Below are 24,547 nucleotides of genomic sequence, written 5' to 3' on the forward strand. Positions count from 1 at the left end.
TTATAAAAGTGAACGAAAGCACAAGAGGGGAACAAGGCACACTCACAGGAGTAGGAGTGAGACTACTGTTTAAGATCACTCACATGAGTAGGAGAGAGACTACTGTTTAAGATCACTCACAGGAGTAGAAGAGAGAGAGACTACTGTTTAAGATCACTCACAGGAGTAGGAGAGAGACTACTGTTTAAGATCACTCACAGGAGTAGAAGAGAGAGAGACTACTGTTTAATATCACTCACAGGAGTAGGAGAGAGACTACTGTTTAAGATCACTCACAGGAGTAGAAGAGAGAGAGACTACTGTTTAAGATCACTCACAGGAGTAGGAGAGAGACTACTGTTTCAGATCACTCACAGGAGTAGGAGTGAGACTACTGTTTAAGATCACTCACAGGAGTAGAAGAGAGACTACTGTTTAAGATCACTCACAGGAGTAGAAGAGACACTACTGTTTAAGATCACTCACAGGAGTAGGAGAGAGCCTACTGTTTAGGATCACTCACAAGAGTAGAAGAGAGACTACTGTTTAAGATCACTCACAGGAGTAGAAGAGAGACTACTGTTTAAGATCACTCACAGGAGTAGAAGAGAGACTACTGTTTAAGATCACTCACAGGAGTAGGAGAGAGACACTACTGTTTAAGATCACTCACAGGAGTAGAAGAGAGACTACTGTTTAAGATCACTCACAGGAGTAGAAGAGACACTACTGTTTAAGATCACTCACAGGAGTAGGAGAGAGCCTACTGTTTAGGATCACTCACAGGAGTAGAAGAGAGACTACTGTTTAAGATCACTCACAGGAGTAGAAGAGAGACTACTGTTTAAGATCACTCACAGGAGTAGAAGAGAGACTACTGTTTAAGATCACTCACAGGAGTAGGAGAGAGACACTACTGTTTAATATCACTCACAGGAGTAGGAGAGAGACTACTGTTTAAGATCACTCACAGGAGTAGAAGAGAGAGAGACTACTGTTTAAGATCACTCACAGGAGTAGGAGAGAGACTACTGTTTCAGATCACTCACAGGAGTAGAAGAGACACTACTGTTTAAGATCACTCACAGGAGTAGGAGAGAGCCTACTGTTTAGGATCACTCACAGGAGTAGAAGAGAGACTACTGTTTAAGATCACTCACAGGAGTAGAAGAGAGACTACTGTTTAAGATCACTCACAGGAGTAGAAGAGAGACTACTGTTTAAGATCACTCACAGGAGTAGGAGAGAGACACTACTGTTTAAGATCACTCACAGGAGTAGGAGAGAGACTACTGTTTAAGATCACTCACAGGAGTAGGAGAGACACTTCTGTTTAAGATCACTCACAGGAGTAGGAGAGAGACTACTGTTTAAGATCACTCACAGGAGTAGGAGTGAGACTACTGTTTCAGATCACTCACAGGAGTAGAAGAGAGACTACTGTTTAAGATCACTCACAGGAGTAGGAGTGAGACTACTGTTTAAGATCACTCACAGGAGTAGAAGAGAGACTACTGTTTAAGATCACTCACAGGAGTAGGAGAGAGACTACTGTTTAAGCTCTCAGAAGAGGAGAATTTAGAGAGAGAAAGAAAGTTGACGAGAGAGAACAAAAGTGCCGAAGAGCTTTTTGACACATTGTCAGTATTAGTGTTGGAGCGTGGAGATTTCCTGAAGCTTCTGTCCACACACTGCATATCTCTCCTACACATGTTAGCGTTATGACATATTAGTGTGTATGTTTGTGTGTGTGTGTGTGTGTGTGTGTGTGTGTGTGTGTGTGTGTGTGTGTGTGTGTGTGTGTGTGTGTGTGTGTGTGTGTGTGTGTGTGTGTGTGTGTGTGTGTGTGTGTGTATGTGTGTGTATGTGTGTGTGTGTGTGTGTGTGTTACCTGTATGAAACCCAGCATATCAGAGGTGAAGAGAGTGTGGCTGTACATGGAACAGGGTCTGGACCTCCGCACACGCACTGACCTAGCACACTGCATTCTGGGAGATATACAGCATCACTCACCAGTCATACACTGATACACACACACACATCATGCTTTTCAACAGTAAAAGTGTAGTGTTGTTTTTGCTACAGTCTTGGATTTGTTGCTGTGTTGAAGATTATACTCTCTCTTTCTCTCTCTTTCTCTTTCATCTCTTTTTCTTTCTCTCTCGTCTTTCTTTTTCTCTCTCATTTCTCTCTCTCTCCATGTCTCTCTCCCTTTCTCTCTCTCAGAGAAATAACAGGAATGTTTACCTGGAGGGGTCGCTATCAACGGCCTTAGCTGGAAAACAAACAGATATTTGAAGATAGAGGGGGTGAGGGAGGGGGGCGATGGGGGTGGGGGGGCGAGAGAGGAAGAATGGGAGAGGGAGAAGGAAGAAGGAGAGCGAGAGGGAGAGAGTTAGGAATAGCGTAAGATTAGTTGTGTCGTAGTTGTGTGGTATTATACAGTTCTAGTAAAGTAGTAGTAGTACAGTAGAACAGTAGTAGTGTGGTAGCAATATAGTCAGAGTATAGTAGTAGTAGTAGTAGAGTAGTGTAGTAGTAGTGCAGTAGTAGTGTGGTAGCCGTATAGTCAGAGTATAGTAGTAGTAGTAGTAGAGTAGTGTAGTAGTAGTGCAGTAGTAGTGTGGTAGCAGTATAGTCAGAGTATAGTAGTAGTAGTAGTAGAGTAGTGTAGTAGTAGTGCAGTAGTAGTGTGGTAGCAGTATAGTCAGAGTATAGTAGTAGTGCAGTGGCAGTAATGAAGTAATGTAGTGGCAGTATAGACGTAGTGCAGTAGTAGTATAGTAGTAGTATAGTAGTAGTATAGTAGTAGTATAGTAGCAGCACAGTGGTAGTATAGTAGTAGTGCAGTAGTAGAGTAGTATAGTAGTAGTACAGTAGTAGTGCTGTAGCAGTATAGGCATAGTATAGTAGCAGTATAGTAGTAGTGCAGTGGTAGTATAGTAGTAGTATATTAGTAGTATGGTGGTAGTATAGTGGTAGCATAGTAGTAGTGCAGTAGTAGTATAGTGGTAGTATAGTAGTAGTACAATAGTAGGGTAGTCGTGCGTAGCAGTATAGTGGTGGTATAGTAGTAGTGTAGTAGTGCAGTAGCAGTATAGTAGTAGTAAAGTAGTAGAATAGTAGTAGTACAGTAGTAGTGCAGTAGTAGTGCAGTAGTAGTGCAGTAGCACAAAAGTAGTAGTATAGTAGCAGTATACTATTAGTGCAGCGGTATTGTAGTAGAATAGTAGTAGTATAGTAGTAGTATAGTAGTAGTGCAGCAGCAGTATAGTAGTAGTGGTATAGTAGTAGCAATATAGTAGCAGTATAGTATTAATACAGTGGTATTGCAGCGTCAGTACATTGGTAGTATAGTATTAGTATAGTAGTGGTATTGTAGTATAGCAGTAGAAATATAGTAGTGGTACAGTTGTAGTATATAGTATTAGTATAGTAGTATGGTGGTACAGTAGTGGTGCAGTAGTAGTATAGTATTAGTAAAGTAGTAGAATAGTAGTAGTACAGTAGTAGTGCAGTAGTAGTATAGTAGAAGTACCTTTCTGTATGGCCTCCTGCAGCAGGTCATGTTTAGCCTGTAGTTTGGAGATCAGGGAGCTTCCAATCAGATACTCCTTAACTTTCTGACAAATGACAGAAACAGAGATACACACTTTAATCTTTGCAGCTTTAGCTTGTTTACACAGCTTTAGCTCAGTTGGCTAACACAGTCTTGTGTTTTTCAGATGTCCTGGGTTTCAAACCTAGTTGGTCACAGAAGCACTATAAGGAGACAATCCATAATACTGTCATTAGACTCCCCTCACACCTTCCCCTGACCAATGGGATGTCCTCACCGTAAAGTAGAATGTCTCTGTTTCCTGCTGATTGGCTCTCCGCTTGGCAAGGGCTAGTTTGGAGGCAGAGGCGGTTCCCATGGGGTCGTGTGATAGGCTGATGGGCAGGTCAGGGGGGGGGTTACTGTCACTGTCACACATATTGTCCAATAGAGCGGAGAGGGTGGCTTTGAGTGTCTTACTGACCTGGAAAATAGATACATACAATAGATAGAAAATGGATCAATGGATTGATCGATGGATCGATAAATCAATGGATAGATTAAGAATAGAGCGAAGACCTCACCTCCTCTGTTTCCAAGGTTTCAGTGGAAAGGCGGGACTGGAGTTGTTGGAACCTGGTCTCTAACTCATACCTCACCTGGCTCTCCGCACTCACCTCGCCCACCTGGAAAACATTAGGGATGTGTATAGTATAACAGGTGTACTGGTGTGTGAACCAACAGCTCTTCCTGTGGGAGCTCAGCATATCATGTTCAGTGTGTCACAGAATATACAGGACACATATTGGCCTCGTCACCAGCCATCTTTGCACTCCATAATTCTGATCAAATGTGCCACGGTCATCATCCACTGATGGATGAACATGAATGTGTGTACCTGGTCTCCCTCATGGGGATGGTAACTGAAACGGAAGGGCAGACAGAATGCTGTGTCGTGGTTCTGTAGGAGAGCGTCTCTGTCTCCGCCCTGATCCAGTGATGTCACTTCCTGTTCCAGCTGCTTCAGCCCGGCCTCCTCAGCCTTCAGGACACGCCCCCTACTGGCCAGGTATGACCTCATCACTCGCTCCAAGGAGAGATGGAACCCCAGGTCAGTACACTGAATAGGAGAGAGTGTGTGTGTGTGAGAGAGAGAGAGAGAGAGAGAGAGAGAGATGAATACTTAGTTTGTCTGTTATACATTTTATAATATAAGATTGCGTAACAGACACACAAAGGTACCAGCGCACACGAAAACACGCATACACATACGTATACACACACACACACACACACACACACACACACACACACACACACACACACACACACACACACACACACACACACACACACACACACACACACACACACACACACACACACACACACACACACACACACACACACACAGTGACTCACGTCTATGAGTGTGCTGAGATCCTGTAGATAATATTTGTTCATAGTTGCGTTGGCAGCTGCCAGATTCAGCAGATAGTCATTACGAGCCTTAGTGCACTTCAGCTGGGTCTCCTGCACTCTGCCATGTCTCTATGGCGAGCACACACACACACAATTTGGTTAAAAGAATAGCCAATGACAACGAAGGTCACTTGATTCATACTGCCTTTGGTACAGGCTCAGGTCAGGGGTTAGAGGTTAGGGTTTAGGATCAAGGGGTTTGACACTAGCTGTAGTTGGTTTGATTTGTCACTACAGAAGTAGCTCACATTATTGTTCCGTTGTGTGTGGTTTTCATGTGGCACAGGATGTCTGACTCAAAACTCTACAAAACTGTCTGTATCCTGTGCCACATGAAAACCACACACATCTCAACAACAACCTTGGCCACCCTCCAGGCCGACTTCATTGCAGACGATGCATTGCATTAACAAATGGTTATGTGCCATATCATGGACTGTGCAGTCGGGCATCAGATTGTTATATCATACGATGTGGTTAGCTGTTATAGTAAAGACCTATCCAGACATTGTGAGATCTGGCAGTGTAGTCAGATTACCTTTTCCATCATTTTCTCCATCTTCTTCACAGAGCTCCGCCTCTGGCCTCCTGATTGGGTTATCCCCAGTTCAGCAGACTTGCCCGTCTGTCTCTCCTCCAATCGTGTGGCTTCCTTTAGTTTCCCCTCCGCTGTCAGACTGTCTGTATGGTACTGGTGGTATGTCCTCAGAGCCTACACACACACACACACACACACACACACACACACACACACACACACACACACACACACACACACACACACACACACACACACACACACACACACACACACACACTAGTAATACAATCTTCATCTTTTTACTATTGTCCACATCGTTAGTGACTGAGGTATGTTCGTACCGTCTGCAGTTCAGTGGTGACCTTCAGTAGCTCATCTTGCATCTGAACTCCCACCTCCTTACTCTGATCAGAGACATATCAGTCATCAGACAGTGTAACACACTATCACATTTTCACTTTTAGATTTTGGAGTTGTGTAGATCAGTGAAAAATACATATAATTTTATGTACAGACGGTCTTGACTGGAAGCCAACGGAAGTGGGTCGATCATTTGTTCAGGTACTGTAAATATGAATGTGTGTGTGTGTTTACCCGTTTTGCCAGGCGGTGTGTGTCCTCTGAGCAGTGTGTGAGTCGCTGTGTGAGTGTGTGTGAACAGGAGTCACTCAGCGCTGCGTGTTCTCTGCTCTCTGCACGTGTTTGAGTCAACAGAACTGACCAACACTGAGACACCGACTGACCACTCTGCTCCTTCCTACAGGGAGGGGGAGGAGGGGGGAGAGGAGAGAAAGACAGATAGGGAGAGACAGATGGGGAGAGACAGGGCGAGGACAGAGAGGGCAAGACTTAATTTTATCGTTGAGTTCCCTATACTAACATTGCACCAATAATAATGTCTGCCAGTCAGTATAAACAGATCAAGCAATAAAAGCAAAATAAACAATGCATAATTTTTTTTTTACACACACACACACACACACACACACACCTCTTGGTCTTCAGGGTGAACCTCTCTGTAAGTTTGTCGAGGGCACGGGCATACTCCGCCTCAATGTCACCACGACGACGGAAGAACTCGGACAGGTCAGACAGCTGTTGACCTTTGACCTCCACCTGACCGTCCAGAACCTTCATCTGGTCACACAGCTGGGCCCGCAGGTCTACACACACACACATACAAACACACACACGTGCGCACACACACACAGAGACACACACACGCACACACACATAGATACACACACAGAAACACACAGACACACGTATGAAGTTCACAACAGAGGCGATCACGAACAGATCTGATCCAAAAACATAATTATTAATGGGCCGTCATTGTAAATATGAATTTGTTCTTAACTGACTTGCCTTAAATAAAGGTTACATAAAAAAAATGTAATGTACGTTGCACTCGAAAACACTCGTAATCTAACGTCTGCCTCAAACCACTCAGACCACAGCTAAGTGCTTTGTTAGATGCTTTTTTGCCATCCCGAGTCATTATATACACAGAAGAGCTCAGCTAAACATAAAATCACATGGTTTATCCATCTCTCTGACAACTTCAGAACAAAGGTGACTACAAATGCAAAGGTACCAATGTCTATTCAATTGATACAAACAAGCTACATATAAAAATACGCTTCAAATGAAAACTGAGATGACCGCATTAAAATATAAACAGTAGGCTATAGGCCTATTTCAATCATATTGAAATACAGTGCCTTGAAAAAGTATTCATCCCCCTTGGCGTTTTTCCTATTTTGTTGCATTGCAACCTGTAATTTAAATGGATTTTTATTTGGATTTACACAAAATAGTCCAAATCGGTGAAGTGAAATGAAAAAAAGAACTTGTCTCAAAACATTCTAAAAAAATGACAAACGTAAAAGTGGTGCGTGCATATGTATTCACCCCCTTTGCTATGAAGCCCCTAAATAAGATCTGGTGCAACCAATTACCTTCAGAAGTCACATAATTAGTTAAATAAAGTCTACCTGTATGCAATCTAAGTGTCACATGATCTGTCACATAATCTCAGTATATATACACCTGTTCTGAAAGGCCCCAGAGTCTGCAACACCACTAAGCAAGGGGTACCACCAAGCAAGCAGCACTATGAAGACCAAGGAGCTCTCCAAACAGGTCAGGGACAAAGTTGTGGAGAAGTAAAGATCAGGTTTGGGTTATAAAAAAAAAATATCAGAAACTTTGAACATCCCACAGAGCATCATTAAATCAATTATTAAAAAATGTAAAGGATATGGCATCACAACAAACCTACCAGAGAGGGCCGCCCACCAAAACTCACGGACCAGGCAAGGAGGGCATTAATCAGAGAGGCAACAAAGAGACCAAAGATAACCCTGAAGGAGCTGCAAAGCTCCACTGCGGAGTATCTGGAGTATCTGTCCATAGGACCACTTTAAGCCATACACTCCACAAAGCTGGGCTTTACGGAAGATTGGCCAGAAAAAAGCCATTGCTTAAAGAAAAAAATAAGCAAAAACGTTTGGTGTTCGCCAAAAGGCATGTGGGAGACTCCCCAAACATATGGAAGAAGGAACTCTGGTCAGATGAGACTGACATTTAGCTTTTTGGCCATCAAGGAAAATGCTATGTCTGGCGCAAACCCAACACCTCTCATTACCCCGAGAACACCATCCCACAGTGAAGCATGGTGGTGGCAGCATCATGCTGTGGGGATGTTTTTCATCGCCAGGGACTGGGAAACTGGTCAGAATTGAAGAAATGATGGATGGCGCTAAATACAAGAAAATTCTTGAGGGAAAACTGTTTCAGTCTTCCAGAGATTTGAGACTGGGACAGAGGTTCACCTTCCAGCAGGACAATGAGCCTAAGCATACTGCTAAAGCAACACTCGAGTGGTTTAAGGGGAAACATTTAAATGTCTTGGAATGGCCTAGACAAAGCCCAGACCTCAATCCAATTGAGAACCTGTGGTATGACTTAAATATTGCTGTACACCAGCGGAACCCATCCAACCTGAAGGAGCTGGATCAGTTTTGCCTTGAAGAATGGCGAGATGTGCCAAGAGATTCGCTGCAAAAGGTGGCTCTATAAAGGATTGACTTTGGTGGGGTGAATAGTTATGCACGCTCAAGTTTTCAATTTTTTTGTCTTATTGTCTTATTTATTTTTCATCTTTAAAGTGTTAGGCATGTTGTCTAAATCAAATGATTCAAACCCCCCAAAAATCAATTTTAATTACAGTTTGTAAGGCAACAAAATAAGAAAAATGCCAAGAGGGTTGAATACTTTTGCAAGCCACGTACATTTCATGTTCAAACAATAAAGTTATATTTTTCTACTTGTTGGTTAGGCTTAATCTGTAATTTGTCTCAATATATTTCATGAAGTGTAGCTTCCATAAAATTGGAACTGATATGACGCTCCAGCAAACTGGATATCTTCCAACTAGCTTGGAAAGACAGTCCCGTGCAATATCGAAGAGACCTCATTGCTGCTCGATCAGCCTAGTTTTCCAACCTAATTAAGGAGATCAAAAACAATCTCAAACTTTTTGATACTGTCTCAAAGCTAACTAAAAAGTAGCATTCCCCAAGAGAGGATAGCTTTCACTTCAGCAGTGATGAATTCATGAACTTCTTAGATGGAAATATCATGATCATTAGAAAGAAAATTACGGACTCCTCTTCGAATCTGGTATTTCTCCAAAACTCAGTTGTCAAGAGTCTGCACAGAAGTGCCAGGACCTAAATTCAATGGAGACACTCAAGTTTTTTAATCTTGTATATATCGACACATTCACAAAAGTATTCATGGCCTCTAAAACTTCCCACTGCCTACTAGACCCTATTCCAACTACACTACTGAAAGAGCTACTTCCTGTGCCTGGCCCTCCTATGTTGAACATAATAAATGGCTCTCTATCCTCCGGATGTGTACCAAACTCACTAAAAGAGTCAGTAATAAAGCCGCTCCTGAAAAAGCCCAACCTTGACCCGGGAAATTTGAAAAATTATCAGCCTATATCGATTCTCCCATTCCTTTCAAAAATGTTAGAAAAAGCTGTTGCGCAGCAACTCACTGCCTTCCTGAAGACAAATAATGCATACAAAACACTTCAGTCTGGTTTTAGACCACATCATAGCACTGAGACTGCACTCGTGAAGGTGGTAAATTACCTTTTAACGGCATCAGACCAAGGCTTTGCATATGTCCTCATGCTCCTAGACCTTAGTGCTGCCTTTAACACCATGGATCACCACATTCTTTTGGAGAGATTGGAAACCCTAATTGGTCTACACGGACAAGTTCTTGGCTGGTTTAGAACTTATCTGTTAGAAAGATATCAGTTCGTCTCTGTGGATGGTTTGTCCTCTGACAAATCAATTGTTCACTATATATTCCATCTCTTGGTCATTCGGAAACACAATGTCAACTTTCACTGCTATGCGGACAACACACAGCTGTACATTTCGATGAAACATAGGGAACCCCCAAAATTGCCTGCTCTGGAAGCCTGTGTTTCAGACATAAGGAAGAGGATGGCGGCAAATGTTTTACTTTTAAACTTGGACCAAGCAGAGATGCTAGTTCTGAGTCCCAAGAAACAAAGAGAACTGCTGTTAGATCTGAAAATGTATCTTGATGGTTGTACAGTCGTCTCAAATAAAACTGTGAAGGACCTCGGTGTTACTCTGGACCTTGATCTCTCTTTTGACAAACGTATGAAGAATATTTTTTACATCTTCGTAACGTTGCAAAAATCTTCAACTTTTTGTCAAAAAATTATGCAGAAAAGCTAATCCATGCTTTTGTCACTTCTAGAGGCTAGAGCTGATTTCAAGGTTTTACTGCTAACCTACAAAGCATTACATGGACTTTCTCCTACCTATCTCTCCGGTTTGGTCCTGCCGTACATACAGTGGGGCAAAAAAGTATTTAGTCAGCCACCAATTGTGCATGTTCTCCCACTTAAAAAGATGAGTAACCTTACAGTAACCTGTAAACGACTTACAGAAGACGTTTGACCTCTGTCATTGCCAACAAAGGGTATATAACAAAGTATTGAGATAAACTTTTGTTATTGACCAAATACTTATTTTCCACCATAATTTGCAAATTAATTAATTAAAAATCTTTTTTGTCTGTCATAGTTGAAGTGTACCTATGGTGAAAATTACAGGCCTCTCTCATCTTTTTAATTGGGACAACTTGCACAATTGGTGGCTGACTAAATACTTTTTTGCCCCGCTGTAGGTGCAGCAGGGTAGAATACCAGATGGAAGCCGGCTAGAACAGTGACTAAGGTTCAAGGCAGGTTACTGGGAGGAGGTCAGCTAGAACAGTGACTAAGGTTCAGGGCATGGTACTGGGTGGAGTTCAGCTAGAACAGTGACTAAGGTTCAGGGCAGGTTACTGGGTGGAGGTCAGCTAGAACAGTGACTAAGGTTCAGGGCAGGGTCCTGGGTGGAGGTCAGCTAGAACAGTGCCTAAGGTTCAGGACAGGGTACTGGGTGGAGGTCAGCTAGAACAGTGACTAAGGTTCAGGGCAGGGTCCTGGGTGGAGGTCAGCTAGAACAGTGCCTAAGGTTCAGGGCAGGGTACTGGGTGGAGGTCAGCTAGAACAGTGTCTAAGGTTCAGGGCAGGGTACTGGGTGGAGGTCAGCTAGAACAGTGACTAAGGTTCAGGGCAGGGTCCTGGGTGGAGGTCAGCTAGAACAGTGCCTAAGGTTCAGGACAGGGTACTGGGTGGAGGTCAGCTAGAACAGTGCCTAAGGTTCAGGGCAGGGTACTGAGTGGAGGTCAACTAGAACAGTGACTAAGGTTCAGGACAGGGTACTGGGTGGAGTTCAGCTAGAACAGTGACTAAGGTTCAGGGCAGGGTACTGGGTGGAGGTCAGCTAGAACAGTGTCTAAGGTTCAGGGCAGGGTACTGGGTGGAGGTCAGCTAGAACAGTGACTAAGGTTCAGGGCAGGGTACTGGGTGGAGGTCAGCTAGAACAGTGACTAAGGTTCAGGACAGGGTCCTGGGTGGAGGTCAACTAGAACAGTGACTAAGGTTCAGGGCAGGGTACCGGGTGGAGGTCAACTAGAACAGTGACTAAGGTTCAGGGCAGGGTACCGGGTGGAGGTCAGCTAGAACAGTGACTAAGGTTCAGGGCATGGTACAGGGTGGAGGTCAGCTAGAACAGTGACTAAGGTTCAGGACAGGGTCCTGGGTGGAGGTCAACTAGAACAGTGACTAAGGTTCAGGGCAGGGTCCTGGGTGGAGGTCAGTTAGAACAGTGACTAAGGTTCAGGGCAGGGTACTGGGTGGAGGTCAACTAGAACAGTGACTAAGGTTCAGGGCAGGGTCCTGGGTGGAGGTCAGTTAGAACAGTGACTAAGGTTCAGGACAGGGTACTGGGTGGAGGTCAACTAGAACAGTGACTAAGGTTCAGGGCAGGGTCCTGGGTGGAGGTCAACTAGAACAGTGACTAAGGTTCAGGGCAGGGTCCTGGGTGGAGGTCAACTAGAACAGTGACTAAGGTTCAGGGCAGGGTACTGGGTGGAGGTCAGCTAGAACAGTGACTAAGGTTCAGGACAGGGTACTGGGTTGAGGTCAGCTAGAACAGTGACTAAGGTTCAGGACAGGGTCCTGGGTGGAGGTCAACTAGAACAGTGACTAAGGTTCAGGGAAGGGTCCTGGGTGGAGGTCAGCTAGAACAGTGACTAAGGTTCAGGGCAGGGTACCGGGTGGAGGTCAGCTAGAACAGTGACTAAGGTTCAGGGCAGGGTACTGGGTGGAGGTCAACTAGAACAGTGACTAAGGTTCAGGGCAGGGTACCGGGTGGAGGTCAGCTAGAACAGTGACTAAGGTTCAGGGCATGGTACAGGGTAGAGGTCAGCTAGAACAGTGACTAAGGTTCAGGGCAGGGTACTGGGTGGAGGCCAGCTAGAACAGTGTCTGAGGTTCAGGGCAGGGTACTGAGTGGAGGTCAACTAGAACAGTGTCTAAGGTTCAGGGCAGGGTACTGAGTGAAGGTCAACTAGAACTGTGACTAAGGTTCAGGACATGGTACTGAGTGGAGGCCAGCTAGAACAGTGTCTGAGGTTCAGGGCAGGGTACCGGGTGGAGGTCAGCTAGAACAGTGAATAAGGTTCAGGGCAGGGTACCGGGTGGAGGCCAGCTAGAACAGTGTCTGAGGTTCAGGGCAGGGTACTGAGTGGAGGTCAACTAGAACAGTGACTAAGGTTCAGGACAAGGTACTGGGTGGAGGTCAGCTAGAACAGTGTCTGAGGTTCAGGACATGGTACTGGGTGGAGGCCAGCTAGAACAGTGTCTGGGGTTTATGGCAGGGTACTGAGTGGAAGCCAGCTAGAACAGTGACTAAGGTTCAGGGCAAGTTACTGGGTGGAGGTCAACTAGAACAGTGTCTAAGGTTCAGGACAGGGTACTAGGTGGAGGTCAGCTAGAACAGTGACTAAGGTTCAGGGCAGGGTACTGGGTGGAGGTCAGCTAGAACAGTGACTAAGGTTCAGGGCAGGGTCCTGGGTGGAGGTCAGCTAGAACAGTGACTAAGGTTCAGGGCAGGGTCCTGGGTGGAGGTCAGCTAGAACAGTGACTAAGGTTCAGGGCAGGGTACTGAGTGGAGTACAACTAGAACAGTGACTAAGGTTCAGGGCAGGGAACTGGGTGGAGGTCAGCTAGAACAGTGACTAAGGTTCAGGGCAGGGTACTGGGTGGAGGTCAGCTAGAACAGTGACTAAGGTTCAGGGCAGGTTACTGGGTGGAGGTCAGCTAGAACAGTGACTAAGGTTCAGGGCAGGGTACTGGGTGGAGGTCAGCTAGAACAGTGACTAAGGTTCAGGACAGGGTACTGAGTGGAGGCCAGCTAGAACAGTGACTAAGGTTCAGGACAGGGTACTGAGTGGAGGCCAGCTAGAACAGTGACTAAGGTTCAGGACAGGGTACTGGGTGGAGGTCAGCTAGAACAGTGACTAAGGTTCAGGGCAGGGTACTGGGTGGAGGTCAACTAGAACAGTGACTAAGGTTCAAGGCAAGGTACTGGGTGGAGGTCAACTAGAACAGTGACTAAGGTTCAGGGCAGGGTACTGGGTGGAGGTCAGCTAGAACAGTGACTAAGGTTCAGGGCAGGTTACTGGGTGGAGGTCAGCTAGAACAGTGACTAAGGTTCAGGGCAGGGTACTGAGTGGAGGCCAGCTAGAACAGTGACTAAGGTTCAGGACAGGGTACTGGGTGGAGGTCAGCTAGAACAGTGACTAAGGTTCAGGGCAGGGTACTGGGTGGAGTCCAGCTAGAACAGTGACTAAGGTTCAGGGCAGGTTACTAGGTGGAGGTCAGATAGAACAGTGACTAAGGTTCAGGGCAGGGTACTGGGTGGAGTCCAGCTAGAACAGTGACTAAGGTTCAGGGCAGGTTACTAGGTGGAGGTCAGATAGAACAGTGACTAAGGTTCAGGGCAGGGTACTGGGTGGAGGTCAACTAGAACAGTGTCTGAGGTTCAGGGCAGGGTACTGAGTGGAGGTCAACTAGAACAGTGTCTGAGGTTCAGGACATGGTACTGGGTGGAGGCCAGCTAGAACAGTGTCTGGGGTTTATGGCAAGGTACTGTTTGGAAGCCAGCTAGAACAGTGACTAAGGTTCAGGGCAAGTTACTGGGTGGAGGTCAACTAGAACAGTGTCTAAGGTTCAGGGCAGGGTACTGGGTGGAGATCAGCTAGAAAAGTGACTAAGGTTCAGGCCAGGGTACTGGGTGGAGGCCAACTCGAACAGTGACTAAGGTTCAGGCCAGGGTACTGGGTGGAGGCCAGCTCGAACAGTGACTAAGGTTCAGGGCAGGGTACTGGGTGGAGGTCAGCTAGAACAGTGACTAAGGTTCAGGGCAGGGTACTGAGTGGAGGTCAGCTAGAACAGTGACTAAGGTTCAGGGCAGGGTACTGGGTGGAGATCAGCTAGAAAAGTGACTAAGGTTCAGGCCAGGGTACTGAGTGGAGGTCAGCTAGAACAGTGACTAAGGTTCAGGGCAGGGTACTGGGTGGAGGTCAGCTCGAACAGTGACTAAGGTTCAGGGCAGGGTACTGGGTGGAGATCAGCTAGAAAAGTGACTAAGGTTCAGGCCAGGGTACTGAGTGGAGGTCAGCTAGAACAGTGACTAAGGTTCAGGGCAGGGTACTGGGTGGAGGTCAGCTAGAACAGTGACTAAGGTTCAGGGCAGGGTACTGGGTGGAGATCAGCTCGAACAGTGACTAAGGTTCAGGGCAGGGTACTGGGTGGAGGTCAACTAGAACAGTGACTAAGGTTCAGGGCAGGGTACTGGGTGGAGGTCAGCTAGAACAGTGACTAAGGTTTAGGACAGGGTACTGGGTGGAGGCCAGCTAGAACAGTGATTAAGGTTCAGGGCAGGGTACTGGGTGGAGGCCAGCTAGAACAGTGACTAAGGTTCAGGGCAGGGTACTGGGTGGAGGTCAGCTAGAACAGTGACTAAGGTTCAGGGCAGGGTACTGGGTGGAGGTCAGCTAGAACAGTGACTAAGGTTCAGGGCAGGGTACTGGGTGGAGGTCAGCTAGAACAGTGACTAAGGTTCAGGGCAGGTTACTGGGTGGAGGTCAGCTAGAACAGTGACTAAGGTTCAGGGCAGGGTACTGGGTGGAGGCCAGCTAGAACAGTGACTAAGGTTCAGGGCAGGGTACTGGGTGGAGGTCAGCTAGAACAGTGACTAAGGTTCAGGGCAGGGTACTGGGTGGAGGTCAGCTAGAACAGTGACTAAGGTTCAGGGCAGGGTCCTGGGTGGAGGTCAGCTAGAACAGTGACTAAGGTTCAGGGCAGGGTACTGGGTGGAGTTCAACTAGAACAGTGTCTAAGGTTCAGGGCAGGGTACTGGGTGGAGTTCAACTAGAACAGTGACTAAGGTTCAGGGCAGGGTACTGGGTGGAGGCCAGTTAGAACAGTGTCTGAGGTTTATGGCAGGGTACTGGGTGGAGGTCAGCTAGAACAGTGACTAAGGTTCAGGGCAGGGTACTGGGTGGAGGTCAGCTAGAACAGTGACTAAGGTTCAGGGCAGGTTACTGGGTGGAGGTCAGCTAGAACAGTGACTAAGGTTCAGGGCAGGGTACTGGGTGGAGGCCAGCTAGAACAGTGACTAAGGTTCAGGGCAGGGTACTGGGTGGAGGTCAGCTAGAACAGTGACTAAGGTTCAGGGCAGGGTACTGGGTGGAGGTCAGCTAGAACAGTGACTAAGGTTCAGGGCAGGGTCCTGGGTGGAGGTCAGCTAGAACAGTGACTAAGGTTCAGGGCAGGGTACTGGGTGGAGTTCAACTAGAACAGTGTCTAAGGTTCAGGGCAGGGTACTGGGTGGAGTTCAACTAGAACAGTGACTAAGGTTCAGGGCAGGGTACTGGGTGGAGGCCAGTTAGAACAGTGTCTGAGGTTTATGGCAGGGTACTGGGTGGAAGTCAGCTAGAACAGTGACTAAGGTTCAGGACAGGGTACTGGGTGGAGTTCAACTAGAACAGTGTCTAAGGTTCAGGGCAGGGTACTGGGTGGAGTTCAACTAGAACAGTGACTAAGGTTCAGGACATGGTACTGGGTGGAGGCCAGTTAGAACAGTGTCTGAGGTTTATGGCAGGGTACTGGGTGGAAGCCAGCTAGAACAGTGACTAAGGTTCAGGGCAGGGTACTGGGTGGAGGTCAACTAGAACAGTGTCTGAGGTTCAGGACATGGTACTGGGTGGAGGTCAGCTAGAACAGTGTCTGGGGTTTATGGCAAGGTACTGAGTGGAAGCCAGCTAGAACAGTGTCTAAGGTTCAGGGCAGGGTACTGGGTGGAGATCAGCTAGAAAAGTGACTAAGGTTCAGGGCAGGGTACTGGGTGGAGGCCAGTTAGAACAGTGTCTGAGGTTTATGGCAGGGTACTGGGTGGAATCCAGCTAGAACAGTGACTAAGGTTCAGGGCAGGGTACTGGGTGGAGTTCAACTAGAACAGTGTCTAAGGTTCAGGGCAGGGTACTGGGTGGAGTTCAACTAGAACAGTGACTAAGGTTCAGGACATGGTACTGGGTGGAGGCCAGTTAGAACAGTGTCTGAGGTTTATGGCAGGGTACTGGGTGGAAGCCAGCTAGAACAGTGACTAAGGTTCAGGGCAGGGTACTGGGTGGAGGTCAACTAGAACAGTGTCTGAGGTTCAGGACATGGTACTGGGTGGAGGCCAGCTAGAACAGTGTCTGGGGTTTATGGCAAGGTACTGAGTGGAAGCCAGCTAGAACAGTGTCTAAGGTTCAGGGCAGGGTACTGGGTGGAGATCAGCTAGAAAAGTGACTAAGGTTCAGGCCAGGGTACTGGGTGGAGGCCAGCTCGAACAGTGACTAAGGTTCAGGCCAGGGTACTGGGTGGAGGCCAGCTCGAACAGTGACTAAGGTTCAGGGCAGGGTACTGGGTGGAGGTCAGCTAGAACAGTGACTAAGGTTCAGGGCAGGGTACTGAGTGGAGGTCAGCTAGAACAGTGACTAAGGTTCAGGGCAGGGTACTGGGTGGAGATCAGCTAGAAAAGTGACTAAGGTTCAGGCCAGGGTACTGAGTGGAGGTCAGCTAGAACAGTGACTAAGGTTCAGGGCAGGGTACTGGGTGGAGGTCAGCTCGAACAGTGACTAAGGTTCAGGGCAGGGTACTGGGTGGAGATCAGCTAGAAAAGTGACTAAGGTTCAGGCCAGGGTACTGAGTGGAGGTCAGCTAGAACAGTGACTAAGGTTCAGGGCAGGGTACTGGGTGGAGGTCAGCTAGAACAGTGACTAAGGTTCAGGGCAGGGTACTGGGTGGAGATCAGCTCGAACAGTGACTAAGGTTCAGGGCAGGGTACTGGGTGGAGGTCAACTAGAACAGTGACTAAGGTTCAGGGCAGGGTACTGGGTGGAGGTCAGCTAGAACAGTGACTAAGGTTTAGGACAGGGTACTGGGTGGAGGCCAGCTAGAACAGTGACTAAGGTTCAGGGCAGGGTACTGGGTGGAGGCCAGCTAGAACAGTGACTAAGGTTCAGAGCAGGGTACTGGGTGGAGGTCAGCTAGAACAGTGACTAAGGTTCAGGGCAGGGTACTGGGTGGAGGTCAGCTAGAACAGTGACTAAGGTTCAGGGCAGGGTACTGGGTGGAGGTCAGCTAGAACAGTGACTAAGGTTCAGGGCAGGTTACTGGGTGGAGGTCAGCTAGAACAGTGACTAAGGTTCAGGGCAGGGTACTGGGTGGAGGCCAGCTAGAACAGTGACTAAGGTTCAGGGCAGGGTACTGGGTGGAGGTCAGCTAGAACAGTGACTAAGGTTCAGGGCAGGGTACTGGGTGGAGGTCAGCTAGAACAGTGACTAAGGTTCAGGGCAGGGTCCTGGGTGGAGGTCAGCTAGAACAGTGACTAAGGTTCAGGGCAGGGTACTGGGTGGAGTTCAACTAGAACAGTGACTAAGGTTCCGGGCAGGGTACTGGGTGGAGGCCAGTTAGAACAGTGTCTGAGGTTTATGGCAGGGTACTGGGTGGAAGCCAGCTAGAACAGTGACTAAGGTTCAGGGCAGGGTACTGGGTGGAGTTCAACTAGAACAGTGTCTAAGGTTCAGGGCAGGGTACTGGGTGGAGTTCAACTAGAACAGTGACTAAGGTTCAGGACATGGTACTGGGTGGAGGCCAGTTAGAACAGTGTCTGAGGTTTATGGCAGGGTACTGGGTGGAAGCCAGCTAGAACAGTGACTAAGGTTCAGGGCAGGGTACTGGGTGGAGGTCAACTAGAACTGTGACTAAGGTTCAGGACATGGTACTGGGTGGCCAGCTCGAACAGTGACTAAGGTTCAGGGCAGGGTCCTGGGTGGAGGTCAGCTAGAACAGTGACTAAGGTTCAGGGCAGGGTACTGGGTGGAGGTCAACTAGAACAGTGACTAAGGTTCAGGGCATGGTACTGGGTGGAGGTCAGCTAGAACAGTGACTAAGGTTCAGGCCAGGGTACTGGGTGGAGGTCAGCTATAACAGTGACTAAGGTTCAGGGCAGGGTACTGGGTGGAGGTCAGCTAGAACAGTGACTAAGGTTCAGGGCAGGGTACTGGGTGGAGGTCAGCTATAACAGTGACTAAGGTTCAGGGCAGGGTACTGGGTGGAGGTCAGCTAGAACAGTGACTAAGGTTCAGGGCAGGGTACTGGGTGGAGGTCAACTAGAACAGTGTCTGAGGTTCAGGACATGGTACTGGGTGGAGGCCAGCTAGAACAGTGTCTGGGGTTTATGGCAAGGTACTGAGTGGAAGCCAGCTAGAACAGTGTCTAAGGTTCAGGGCAGGGTACTGGGTGGAGATCAGCTAGAAAAGTGACTAAGGTTCAGGGCAGGGTACTGGGTGGAGGCCAGTTAGAACAGTGTCTGAGGTTTATGGCAGGGTACTGGGTGGAAGCCAGCTAGAACAGTGACTAAGGTTCAGGGCAGGGTACTGGGTGGAGTTCAACTAGAACAGTGTCTAAGGTTCAGGGCAGGGTACTGGGTGGAGTTCAACTAGAACAGTGACTAAGGTTCAGGACATGGTACTGGGTGGAGGCCAGTTAGAACAGTGTCTGAGGTTTATGGCAGGGTACTGGGTGGAAGCCAGCTAGAACAGTGACTAAGGTTCAGGGCAGGGTACTGGGTGGAGGTCAACTAGAACAGTGTCTGAGGTTCAGGACATGGTACTGGGTGGAGGCCAGCTAGAACAGTGTCTGGGGTTTATGGCAAGGTACTGAGTGGAAGCCAGCTAGAACAGTGTCTAAGGTTCAGGGCAGGGTACTGGGTGGAGATCAGCTAGAAAAGTGACTAAGGTTCAGGCCAGGGTACTGGGTGGAGGCCAGCTCGAACAGTGACTAAGGTTCAGGCCAGGGTACTGGGTGGAGGCCAGCTCGAACAGTGACTAAGGTTCAGGGCAGGGTACTGGGTGGAGGTCAGCTAGAACAGTGACTAAGGTTCAGGGCAGGGTACTGAGTGGAGGTCAGCTAGAACAGTGACTAAGGTTCAGGGCAGGGTACTGGGTGGAGATCAGCTAGAAAAGTGACTAAGGTTCAGGCCAGGGTACTGAGTGGAGGTCAGCTAGAACAGTGACTAAGGTTCAGGGCAGGGTACTGGGTGGAGGTCAGCTCGAACAGTGACTAAGGTTCAGGGCAGGGTACTGGGTGGAGATCAGCTAGAAAAGTGACTAAGGTTCAGGCCAGGGTACTGAGTGGAGGTCAGCTAGAACAGTGACTAAGGTTCAGGGCAGGGTACTGGGTGGAGGTCAACTAGAACAGTGTCTGAGGTTCAGGACATGGTACTGGGTGGAGGCCAGCTAGAACAGTGTCTGGGGTTTATGGCAAGGTACTGAGTGGAAGCCAGCTAGAACAGTGTCTAAGGTTCAGGGCAGGGTACTGGGTGGAGATCAGCTAGAAAAGTGACTAAGGTTCAGGGCAGGGTACTGGGTGGAGGCCAGTTAGAACAGTGTCTGAGGTTTATGGCAGGGTACTGGGTGGAAGCCAGCTAGAACAGTGACTAAGGTTCAGGGCAGGGTACTGGGTGGAGTTCAACTAGAACAGTGTCTAAGGTTCAGGGCAGGGTACTGGGTGGAGTTCAACTAGAACAGTGACTAAGGTTCAGGACATGGTACTGGGTGGAGGCCAGTTAGAACAGTGTCTGAGGTTTATGGCAGGGTACTGGGTGGAAGCCAGCTAGAACAGTGACTAAGGTTCAGGGCAGGGTACTGGGTGGAGGTCAACTAGAACAGTGTCTGAGGTTCAGGACATGGTACTGGGTGGAGGCCAGCTAGAACAGTGTCTGGGGTTTATGGCAAGGTACTGAGTGGAAGCCAGCTAGAACAGTGTCTAAGGTTCAGGGCAGGGTACTGGGTGGAGATCAGCTAGAAAAGTGACTAAGGTTCAGGCCAGGGTACTGGGTGGAGGCCAGCTCGAACAGTGACTAAGGTTCAGGCCAGGGTACTGGGTGGAGGCCAGCTCGAACAGTGACTAAGGTTCAGGGCAGGGTACTGGGTGGAGGTCAGCTAGAACAGTGACTAAGGTTCAGGGCAGGGTACTGAGTGGAGGTCAGCTAGAACAGTGACTAAGGTTCAGGGCAGGGTACTGGGTGGAGATCAGCTAGAAAAGTGACTAAGGTTCAGGCCAGGGTACTGAGTGGAGGTCAGCTAGAACAGTGACTAAGGTTCAGGGCAGGGTACTGGGTGGAGGTCAGCTCGAACAGTGACTAAGGTTCAGGGCAGGGTACTGGGTGGAGATCAGCTAGAAAAGTGACTAAGGTTCAGGCCAGGGTACTGAGTGGAGGTCAGCTAGAACAGTGACTAAGGTTCAGGGCAGGGTACTGGGTGGAGGTCAGCTAGAACAGTGACTAAGGTTCAGGGCAGGGTACTGGGTGGAGATCAGCTCGAACAGTGACTAAGGTTCAGGGCAGGGTACTGGGTGGAGGTCAACTAGAACAGTGACTAAGGTTCAGGGCAGGGTACTGGGTGGAGGTCAGCTAGAACAGTGACTAAGGTTTAGGACAGGGTACTGGGTGGAGGCCAGCTAGAACAGTGACTAAGGTTCAGGGCAGGGTACTGGGTGGAGGCCAGCTAGAACAGTGACTAAGGTTCAGGGCAGGGTACTGGGTGGAGGTCAGCTAGAACAGTGACTAAGGTTCAGGGCAGGGTACTGGGTGGAGGTCAGCTAGAACAGTGACTAAGGTTCAGGGCAGGGTACTGGGTGGAGGTCAGCTAGAACAGTGACTAAGGTTCAGGGCAGGTTACTGGGTGGAGGTCAGCTAGAACAGTGACTAAGGTTCAGGGCAGGGTACTGGGTGGAGGCCAGCTAGAACAGTGACTAAGGTTCAGGGCAGGGTACTGGGTGGAGGTCAGCTAGAACAGTGACTAAGGTTCAGGGCAGGGTACTGGGTGGAGGTCAGCTAGAACAGTGACTAAGGTTCAGGGCAGGGTCCTGGGTGGAGGTCAGCTAGAACAGTGACTAAGGTTCAGGGCAGGGTACTGGGTGGAGTTCAACTAGAACAGTGACTAAGGTTCAGGGCAGGGTACTGGGTGGAGGCCAGTTAGAACAGTGTCTGAGGTTTATGGCAGGGTACTGGGTGGAAGCCAGCTAGAACAGTGACTAAGGTTCAGGGCAGGGTACTGGGTGGAGTTCAACTAGAACAGTGTCTAAGGTTCAGGGCAGGGTACTGGGTGGAGTTCAACTAGAACAGTGACTAAGGTTCAGGACATGGTACTGGGTGGAGGCCAGTTAGAACAGTGTCTGAGGTTTATGGCAGGGTACTGGGTGGAAGCCAGCTAGAACAGTGACTAAGGTTCAGGGCAGGGTACTGGGTGGAGGTCAACTAGAACTGTGACTAAGGTTCAGGACATGGTACTGGGTGGAGGCCAGCTCGAACAGTGACTAAGGTTCAGGGCAGGGTCCTGGGTGGAGGTCAGCTAGAACAGTGACTAAGGTTCAGGGCAGGGTACTGGGTGGAGGTCAACTAGAACAGTGACTAAGGTTCAGGGCAGGGTACTGGGTGGAGTTCAACTAGAACAGTGACTAAGGTTCAGGGCAGGGTACTGGGTGGAGGCCAGTTAGAACAGTGTCTGAGGTTTATGGCAGGGTACTGGGTGGAAGCCAGCTAGAACAGTGACTAAGGTTCAGGGCAGGGTACTGGGTGGAGTTCAACTAGAACAGTGTCTAAGGTTCAGGGCAGGGTACTGGGTGGAGTTCAACTAGAACAGTGACTAAGGTTCAGGACATGGTACTGGGTGGAGGCCAGTTAGAACAGTGTCTGAGGTTTATGGCAGGGTACTGGGTGGAAGCCAGCTAGAACAGTGACTAAGGTTCAGGGCAGGGTACTGGGTGGAGGTCAGCTAGAACAGTGACTAAGGTTCAGGGCAGGGTACTGGGTGGAGGTCAACTAGAACAGTGACTAAGGTTCAGGGCAGGGTCCTGGGTGGAGGTCAGCTAGAACAGTGACTAAGGTTCAGGGCAGGGTACTGGGTGGAGGTCAACTAGAACAGTGACTAAGGTTCAGGGCATGGTACTGGGTGGAGGTCAGCTAGAACAGTGACTAAGGTTCAGGCCAGGGTACTGGGTGGAGGTCAGCTATAACAGTGACTAAGGTTCAGGGCAGGGTACTGGGTTGAGGTCAGCTAGAACAGTGACTAAGGTTCAGGGCAGGGTACTGGGTGGAGGTCAGCTATAACAGTGACTAAGGTTCAGGGCAGGGTACTGGGTGGAGGTCAGCTAGAACAGTGACTAAGGTTCAGGGCAGGGTACTGGGTGGAGGTCAACTAGAACAGGGACTAAGGTTCAGGGCAAGTTACTGGGTGGAGGCCAGCTAGAACAGTGACTCAGGTTCAGGGCAGGGTACTGGGTGGAGGCCAGCTAGAACAGTGACTAAGGTTCAGGGCATGGTACCGGGTGGAGGTCAACTAGAACAGGGACTAAGGTTCAGGGCAAGTTACTGGGTGGAGGCCAGCTAGAACAGTGACTAAGGTTCAGGGCAGGGTACTGGTTGGAGGTCAGCTAGAACAGTGACTAAGGTTCAGGGCAGGGTACTGGGTGGAGGTCAGCTAGAACAGTGTCTAAGGTTCAGGGCAGGGTACTGGGTGGAGGTCAACTAGAACAGTGACTAAGGTTCAGGGCAGGGTACCGGGTGGAGGTCAACTAGTAACAGTGACTAAGGTTCAGGGCAGGGTACTGGGTGGAGGTCAACTAGTAACAGTGACTAAGGTTCAGGGCAGGGTACTGGGTGGAGGCCAGCTAGAACAGTGACTAAGGTTCAGGGCAGGGTACTGGGTGGAGGTCAGCTAGAACAGTGACTAAGGTTCAGGGCAGGGTACTGAGTGGAGGTCAGCTACAACAGTGACTAAGGTTCAGGGCAGGGTACTGGGTGGAGGTCAGCTCGAACAGTGACTAAGGTTCAGGGCAGGGTACTGGGTGGAGATCAGCTAGAAAAGTGACTAAGGTTCAGGCCAGGGTACTGAGTGGAGGTCAGCTACAACAGTGACTAAGGTTCAGGGCAGGGTACTGGGTGGAGGTCAGCTCGAACAGTGACTAAGGTTCAGGGCAGGGTACTGGGTGGAGATCAGCTAGAAAAGTGACTAAGGTTCAGGCCAGGGTACTGAGTGGAGGTCAGCTAGAACAGTGACTAAGGTTCAGGGCAGGGTACTGGGTGGAGGTCAGCTAGAACAGTGACTAAGGTTCAGGGCAGGGTACTGGGTGGAGATCAGCTCAAACAGTGACTAAGGTTCAGGGCAGGGTACTGGGTGGAGGTCAACTAGAACAGTGACTAAGGTTCAGGGCAGGGTACTGGGTGGAGGTCAGCTAGAACAGTGACTAAGGTTTAGGACAGGGTACTGGGTGGAGGCCAGCTAGAACAGTGACTAAGGTTCAGGGCAGGGTACTGGGTGGAGGTCAGCTAGAACAGTGACTAAGGTTCAGGGCAGGGTACTGGGTGGAGGTCAGCTAGAACAGTGACTAAGGTTCAGGGCAGGGTACTGGGTGGAGGTCAGCTAGAACAGTGACTAAGGTTCAGGGCAGGTTACTGGGTGGAGGTCAGCTAGAACAGTGACTAAGGTTCAGGGCAGGGTACTGGGTGGAGGCCAGCTAGAACAGTGACTAAGGTTCAGGGCAGGGTACTGGGTGGAGGTCAGCTAGAACAGTGACTAAGGTTCAGGGCAGGGTACTGGGTGGAGGTCAGCTAGAACAGTGACTAAGGTTCAGGGCAGGGTCCTGGGTGGAGGTCAGCTAGAACAGTGACTAAGGTTCAGGGCAGGGTACTGGGTTGAGTTCAACTAGAACAGTGACTAAGGTTCAGGGCAGGGTACTGGGTGGAGGCCAGTTAGAACAGTGTCTGAGGTTTATGGCAGGGTACTGGGTGGAAGCCAGCTAGAACAGTGACTAAGGTTCAGGGCAGGGTACTGGGTGGAGTTCAACTAGAACAGTGTCTAAGGTTCAGGGCAGGGTACTGGGTGGAGTTCAACTAGAACAGTGACTAAGGTTCAGGACATGGTACTGGGTGGAGGCCAGTTAG

The 24,547-nt window shown here is 48.9% G+C and overlaps 1 protein-coding gene across 4 annotated transcripts in view; it reads right to left on the reverse strand.

Moving 5' to 3' along the window:
- The window catches only part of arhgap4b (Rho GTPase activating protein 4b), a 47,224-nt gene that overhangs the window by 5,619 nt on the left and 17,058 nt on the right, over nt 1–24,547 (reverse strand). For 3 of the 4 annotated variants that reach the window (XM_071368384.1, XM_071368381.1, XM_071368380.1), the window contains exons 3-13: nt 6,532–6,703; nt 6,135–6,297; nt 5,882–5,944; nt 5,538–5,711; nt 4,940–5,068; nt 4,416–4,637; nt 4,102–4,203; nt 3,816–4,001; nt 3,518–3,602; nt 2,227–2,254; nt 1,871–1,967 (exon numbers count right to left, since the gene is read on the reverse strand). In XM_071368384.1, the coding sequence (XP_071224485.1) occupies nt 1,871–1,967; nt 2,227–2,254; nt 3,518–3,602; nt 3,816–4,001; nt 4,102–4,203; nt 4,416–4,637; nt 4,940–5,068; nt 5,538–5,711; nt 5,882–5,944; nt 6,135–6,297; nt 6,532–6,703 (1,421 nt within the window). The remainder of the gene's footprint in view (nt 1–1,870; nt 1,968–2,226; nt 2,255–3,517; nt 3,603–3,815; nt 4,002–4,101; nt 4,204–4,415; nt 4,638–4,939; nt 5,069–5,537; nt 5,712–5,881; nt 5,945–6,134; nt 6,298–6,531; nt 6,704–24,547) is intronic. The other variant, XM_071368382.1, reaches the window with a different exon arrangement.

The sequence above is a fragment of the Salvelinus alpinus genome, chromosome 26 (genome assembly GCF_045679555.1).
Source record: "Salvelinus alpinus chromosome 26, SLU_Salpinus.1, whole genome shotgun sequence".
NCBI lineage: Eukaryota > Metazoa > Chordata > Actinopteri > Salmoniformes > Salmonidae > Salvelinus > Salvelinus alpinus.